The 6,028-nt window shown below is 37.6% G+C and overlaps 1 protein-coding gene across 1 annotated transcript; it reads right to left on the bottom strand.

Moving 5' to 3' along the window:
* Positions 1-1,408: 1,408 nt before the first annotated feature.
* ten1 (TEN1 subunit of CST complex) lies at positions 1,409-6,016 on the bottom strand. The gene is made up of 3 exons (XM_033624870.2): positions 5,817-6,016; positions 4,682-4,839; positions 1,409-1,697 (listed from the first exon to the last, which is right to left on the bottom strand). The coding sequence occupies exons 1-3, from the start codon at positions 5,906-5,908 to the stop codon at positions 1,555-1,557; spliced, it is 393 nt and encodes a 130-aa protein (XP_033480761.1). The 5' UTR covers positions 5,909-6,016; the 3' UTR covers positions 1,409-1,554.
* Between the last annotated feature and the right edge of the window lie 12 nt (positions 6,017-6,028).

The raw sequence follows: 6,028 nt of genomic DNA, 5'->3' as shown, positions 1-6,028 counted from the left end.
TTCAAGAACAAAATACCACATTCAACCTTATTTTAAGAACCCGGTTAAAACATAAAAAATGGGTGGCTTTTACCACAGCTTCCCATTTCATGCACCTGAAAGGCACCACATGTGTGCCAGGAGGAAGAGGGTGTGTTCCTCAACTGATCCAAACAGCAAATACTTAGCACCACTCCATCTCCCTTTTCCATCAACACGGAATGGGTTCTGTTCCAGTTCCTGCACCTAATTTTGAACCATTCGGAGCATTTCCACCAAAGATAATTTGGTTCAAAACCCAAAAGGTTGATTCACAGCTTGAACCAAAATTTATGGGTTTTTCTTGGTCTGAAAGCGAAAACCATGATGACATTAGTGGCATTAGTGTGTCATATTCTACAGGTGGGCAAAAGATGAAGTCTTGCACATAGTAGTCTTCTATGTCCTCTTATCATCAGTACTGTAGTTGGCCCACGTTTGGTTTTTGGATAAAAACAAATATCTGCATTAACAGAAAGAAAAGCTTGCAATCCGCCATCAGGAATTACTGTAATGTTTACCTCTACTGAGCACTGTACAACATCCTCCACTGATGATACATCTTGGATTACAATGGTTACGCTCAAAACTGGTGGAAACGCACCATGAACCCTGAACGGAACCGAATCACGAACCGGAGATAATGTAGTGGAAAAGAGGTACCATTGTACACAAGCAGGCTGGTTGCAAATATAACCCATTTAGAACTTGATGTAATTTCAAGGATGCATTTATTCATTAATACAGTGGGTCCCAACCTTGAGGTCTGGACCACCAAACGGATGCCAGAATAAATCTGATGAAAAGGTTAGAAAAAAACTTCTTATGCTTTTTTTTTTTTTTTGAGGTAACACATACTTTCACCTCTTTAGACCTCTTAAACTCCTTCACATGAAAATGTAAAGAAGGTAAAAATTACAACCACACTAGGGCTGCAGTTGTTTTTATTATCATCTACCAACTGGTCTACGAAATATGAGAAAATAATGAAAAATGACTGGTACAATTTCCCAAAGTGCTAACATTGCTTTTTTTCCAACAGTCTAAAACCATGCCATCATGGTAAAGAAAGAAAAGCAGCAAAAAGAAGCTGGAATCAGAAAACACAGTATAAGGCATTTTTGCAAGAAAAACAACAGTGACAACTAATCAGCTCTAAAAACTGTTCCTTGCTGATCATATGGACTAATCAATAAACAGACTAATCGCTACTGATCTACCAGTAATAGTCCACATTAAGGCCATACTGGTCTGAGAGACATGGATAAAAAATAAGCACCATTCATAAGTAATGTACTCATACCATCACTACTACTCATATCATTTAATCTGTTCATTTGAGGCTTTAATTGTCAAATGGCAAACCCCAGGACTACTAAACTGTACCGGTCAGTGGTATACAAGACAGTCATACTAACTTTTAAATGTTTTAGTTTAACAATGCTTCAGTGCACCTTGGCAAACCGCTCCAGAGGCAGCGCTGTAGTCCTGATAGTCAACAAGCACCCTGGGAAACTTGATGAACAGAAACCCTGATCAGGTTGCACTTGCAGCATCACCCTGTTTGCTCTCCCTCTCCCTGAAGAAGCTCCGTTGCTCATTGATGGCTTTCTGAAGAAGGGCAACGTTTACACCATCAACGCAGTTCAGCACACGGGCACGGACCATCACACCAACACCTGTAAGACAAGAGGATGCAGATGAAGGCAGGTGATTGCGGCAAAGAGTGCTGGATGTATTTAAATAAGCCCAGTGATGAAGATTTAATAAAATCTCTGAGAGTGAAATTTAAACACAGTTAAATGAACATGGTATTTAAAGAGCTAAAGAATTGTGACTTCCAGGTTCTATTTCAACCACCAAAAATTAATAGGCAGATAGATGTTTAATACTATGGGCCAGAAGCAGGAAGCAATATACGAACAAAGTTTCTCTTAGTTTTGTTCGTATCCATGATTTGTTCTTCTTTTGTTGGCACCCATTGATTTTTGGGATTCCTCAACAATTTCTCCTTCTTTTTTTGGTCTTCTCTGAGGTAAGGGAAACTTCACGAGTTGTCAGGAACACTCTTACCAAAATAAGACAAAAACATCTAGTTTTCAAAGTTCATAAATTGTTTGTCAGACTCAAGGAAACATATTTTTTAAATGTGAGGAACATAAAAAGGCATGACTATCATATACTCAAATTTAATCTCATACCACTTTCTACTTCTACTCCACTATTCTTAAGATGGAAATATTGTACTTTTTACTCCATTACAACTATTTGATAACTGTATTTACTAGTTACTTTACAAATTAAGATTTTTACACATAAACCATTTAAATATACACAACTGCAGTGTGTGTCTGTTCCATGTTTTTCTCCCCACTGACTTGGTCAATCCATGTGAAATTTGGCACAGTGGTAGAGGGTCATGGGAGGATGCAAATGAAGCAATATTACATCAATTGGCCAAAGGCGGGCGCTATAGCAACTGATTGAAATTGCAAACTTTGAATGGGCATATCTCTTGCCCCGTATGTTGTAGAGACATGAAACTTTGCCTCTCATGAGGAACAAATTTGCCTCAAGAACCCATAACTTCTGGTTATATAGATTTTCCGCCATTTTGAATTTTTTGAAAAACACTTAAAATCGATCTCTTCCTAGGAAGTTTGACTGATCTACACGAAACTCGGTGAACATAATCTAGGGACCAATATCTAAAGTTCCCTCTTGGCAAAAGTTGGAAAACTTACTAAAACTGAGCTTCTATAAGGCAATGAATATTGTGGAGGGCGTGGCTCATCACATAAAGGTGTATAACATCTCAAGGGTTTCACCGATCACCACGCAACTTTGTAGGCATATGACCACACATAATCTGAGGGGACCCCTCCATTATTGACCCGATCCAACAAAATGGGGGCGCTAGAGAGCTAATTTCTTATCTAGGCCTAACTGCCACAGGACAGTGAAGCATGACAGGAAAGATGGGAGAGAGAGAGAGGAAAGAAGACATGCAGCAAAGAACGAAGGCCGGATTCCAACCCCCACCGCTGCTACAAGGGCTAGCCACACCTTTCCCATGTGAACTACCAGTGCGCCCCACTTTTAAGTCAATACAACATATAAACACTTTAACTATCTGCCTTTCAATGTGCTACCTCAACTACTAATGTATAGTTTTAACCCAGTAACTATCCCACTATTGGCAATGGTACTACTGTACTACTGTCAATAAATCAATCGTACTATCAAATTCACAAAAACTCTGTTCAGTTGACTATTTAATCTGCAATTTCCTGACCTGTATCCCAAACACACACCATGTGAAACTGTACGTGGGCAACTGTGCACTCAATGGGTATGGACTAGTTCTAATTATTTTGATTTATTAAATTGAAATCTTTCTGCTAATACTAAAATACATCCTGTACTTACATACTTTAACCTCAGTAATATTTCAATGCAGGACTTTTACTAGTACCAAAATATTTTTATGGTGTGGTATTATAAGTACTTTTATTTAAGTAAAAGATCTGAATACTATCTCCGCCGCTGCTGCTGACACTGAATTTACATCTTTATAAATGATTTTGCCACTGCTGGGTATTTGGTTTCCGTGTAACACCAGTACTCACACTTTGGAAAATCACATTTACTTTGTTTAAGATAAAGTAACAGTGAGCTGAATTCACTGCTTTGCAATTCTTCTTCTTACAGCCTTTTTTTGGTAACATCTGTCCAGTTCTTAGGCATGTGTCTTTGCACTCAGCACAACACCTGCCCTTATATGGTGCTTCGGGGGCGTTACCTATGCTAACAGATTGCTTATCATCAAGTGGCAGTCTCATTCAGTTCACCAGGGTAAGAGTGGATTTGGATTAAGAATGTTTGCTGCATCTGGAGTTGATTTCTCTTATTTTTTTCTATTAAAAGAAAATTAGGGGAAAATATAAGTAGAAATTTAGGGATGGAATTTAGGCCCAATGTTTGATATCTTAACCCTGAATCCTGTAAGGTTGAATAGCCTCTGTGTTCTATAACATTTCAATTTAGATGATTTTTTTTTAGGAAACTAAATAGTCCACTCAAAAACTGTTTTTTAAAATTACTACTGCAACTGTATCTGTTTTTAAAAATCAATTAATAAACGAATCATATTCATATGATATACTGTACATTATTTTCACATCTGGTGATATTACTTTCAGATAATATCCAGGCCTAACACTGGACCCTCACTTTAAATTTGATTAATATGCTAAAAAAAAAAAAAAATAGTAGAAAGTCAATCAGTACACTTTCAGACTAATCAGAGACTGTCTAACATTTGATGCAGCCAAAATGTATATGCATTCAGTGATTTTCTCACATCTTTGTTACTGTGTTACCTCGTGGTCGCTGTTCCTGTAAGATCAACAAAATGCAGCAGGAGATAGTTTTGATGATGTTTTAGGTCTGGTATTTTAAAGGCCCTTTAGGGACAGGCATTGGAAATTAGCAGTAGCTATAAATGCTGTGATACAATGCACTGGATAATTGTTGTGCAATTTTCTACGCATAATTTGTCCCTATCAGATAAATATTAAATGAAATAGTCAGTCAGTTTCTTTTTTGATTAATGTGCGGACCCAAGAAAAAACAGGAGCTGTTTGAAAAAGTCTTTCCTTACCCTCAGCATTTTCAATCTCACCCAGGACCATGTACTGGGCCCCAATTATTGGGTTAAAAGGCTCCACAAACAGGGTATGGATGATGACGTGGTGCTCCTGTGAAGCATGCTGAGCTGAGAGTGTAGCCCTGGACTCCTCAGGCTGGTAGCAGACAAGTCTGGAAAAAGTGAACAGCAAGGTTTAATGATAAAATCAGCCCAGATTATACAATTGTATTGTTTAAGGTGTTTTCTCATTTATTCATCTGACTTATATGATCATCTTAAATACATGTTGCATTATTACAGATTAAACTACCCAACAATACGTAAAGTAGAAACAATTAGGTCCAGGATGACCGGCTACCATTAAAACACTGCTATCATGTTAATGCTATATTAATAATACTCTGATAATATCATGTACAGTAATAATAATCTGAGTGTCTGCATAAACAGTACTTTCATTTCTATTGATTTACTTATGTAACTTTCATTTTATTGTCGTGTATGACAAAGAAAAGCATCAAATTCTCACATTTAGGAAGCATGAAACCAGCAAAAGTTTGGCTTTCTTTGCTTAGGAAAATAATCTAAAACGATTATTCGATTATCAGAATAGTTGCTGCTGATCAACTGATTGATTAATCAACTAATCGTTGCAGACCAGGTTTAAAACCTGATGTAGTTCAAAGTACCTAGATTTGTAAAACTTGGACTTGTCTAAGGACTGTTTGGTACCCTGCCTCAGATCAGTGACAGGTTTATTCTATTTGGGACAATTCATTTTATTTTTATTTTCTTAATCCATACCTCTGAATCATAAATGACTGTACTTAGACTTGACAAGCCTGGATTAGACAAACAAGGGGTGGCTGGAGACCGTTTAAAACATAGTTTCAGATTTGTGAATAACTTATTTGTGAAAACAGGGGAAAGGGTGATCACGCCACGTTTTCTGTATCCTGACCACATTAGGTAAAATAATGATAAAAATTGTAGGCCATGGACTGCTACTTCTGACAATGTAAATGTAAACAATCTCATTAAGCAGAATTGTCTTGTATCAAAATTGCAAACAAAATAGAAATGTTGTTTCTCAGTCAGAGCTCCAAAACTGATGTGAGCCTGTGTGTCGGAAACAAACAAAACCCACCTGCCAAACACTCTCACTGATTCTCCTTCCTGCACTGCTCCAGAGTTTACTTCCCAGGGGAAGTGAAAAACTGCAGCAGCGGGAAGCATCATGGAAATTAAAATGAGAAGTAGTGGGAAATAAAAAATGAGAAGTAGCAGAACAACGTGAGGTAAATATTGAGGAAGTCAATACCGCGGTGTCACATGACTTGTCTCCTCCTCTCCGCACCT

The sequence above is a fragment of the Epinephelus lanceolatus genome, chromosome 3, assembly GCF_041903045.1.
Source record: "Epinephelus lanceolatus isolate andai-2023 chromosome 3, ASM4190304v1, whole genome shotgun sequence".
Lineage (NCBI taxonomy): Eukaryota > Metazoa > Chordata > Actinopteri > Perciformes > Serranidae > Epinephelus > Epinephelus lanceolatus.
The sequence above is the reverse complement of the archived record's forward strand: the minus strand, read 5'-3'. Positions and strand labels throughout refer to the sequence as shown.

Coding starts and splice junctions, on each gene's coding strand:
- ten1 (XM_033624870.2), bottom strand. CDS start 5,908: ATGATGCTTCCCGCTGCTGCAGTTTTTCACTTCCCCTGGGAAGTAAAC. Junction 4,840..5,816: donor TCAGTGAGAGTGTTTGGCAG/GTGGGTTTTGTT, acceptor CACTTTTTCCAG/ACTTGTCTGCTACCAGCCTG. Junction 1,698..4,681: donor TGAGATTGAAAATGCTGAGG/GTAAGGAAAGAC, acceptor CTTGTCTTACAG/GTGTTGGTGTGATGGTCCGT.